The sequence below is a fragment of the Sinocyclocheilus grahami genome, unplaced genomic scaffold, assembly GCF_001515645.1.
Source record: "Sinocyclocheilus grahami isolate Dianchi unplaced genomic scaffold, SAMN03320097.WGS_v1.1 scaffold1193.1, whole genome shotgun sequence".
Taxonomy (NCBI): Eukaryota; Metazoa; Chordata; class Actinopteri; order Cypriniformes; family Cyprinidae; genus Sinocyclocheilus; species Sinocyclocheilus grahami.
The window spans coordinates 111,895-112,605 of record NW_015506372.1 but is presented as its reverse complement, the minus strand read 5'-3'; the positions used below and the strand labels follow the sequence as shown (position 1 = coordinate 112,605).

The 711-nt window shown below is 42.9% G+C and overlaps 1 protein-coding gene across 1 annotated transcript in view; it reads right to left on the bottom strand.

Annotated features, from left to right (window-relative positions):
- The window catches only part of LOC107567865 (ubiquitin carboxyl-terminal hydrolase 14-like), a 14,719-nt gene that overhangs the window by 5,226 nt on the left and 8,782 nt on the right, over window positions 1–711 (bottom strand). Inside the window, exons 4-5 of the mRNA XM_016253639.1 lie at window positions 293–397; window positions 69–172 (exon numbers count right to left, since the gene is read on the bottom strand). Coding sequence (XP_016109125.1) covers window positions 69–172; window positions 293–397 — 209 coding nt within the window. The remainder of the gene's footprint in view (window positions 1–68; window positions 173–292; window positions 398–711) is intronic.

Genomic DNA, 711 nt, shown 5'->3' with positions numbered 1-711 from the left:
AAAGACATGGATGCATTACAGAAAATAAAATCTCTGAACTTGATATGAAAGACATGACTAAACTGTACCTCCTGAGAGCGTCTTTGAGCTCAGGCACAGAGCGTAGACACTGCACTGTTGCGTTCATGTAACATGTGTTGCCCAGATTTGTCAATCCACATGGCAACTCCATCTGAACATGACAGAGGTTACAGAAACAAGTTCACAGCTGTTAAAACTTTTCTCTATGATTTCTGCTGAAATATTAAAGTAGCAGATCTGATGATCCAAACTGGGTTGGCTGAAAACTCACCGCAGATGCAAGCTGCTCCTCCGTCATGTCCTCCACAAACATGGGTCGCACTACAGGCTCTTCAGGCAGGGCGTCAGCAGAGCCCATCATCAGAAGAGTCATCCCCTACATGAATCAAAACACCCGATTAGCTAAAGAAAACTCACATTTAGTGTCAACATGAAATAGCATTTGCAACACACTGTTAATTGATAGTGTGTTGCATTACTCAAGTATGAAAATGAGCAGAAATCCAAAGTTCTGTTATGAAACTCTAGATGGCGCAGTCCAATGGGTCAAACTCAATCTGACATAATCACATCATTATTCACATGGTGCAGCTGATTGGTTCTTTTTGAATCACCAGCCAATGAGCTCGCTGCTCAACATTCAAATACTCGGCTAGTGCTTGCTGTAGCAGTGCGCTTCAGAAACCCTCC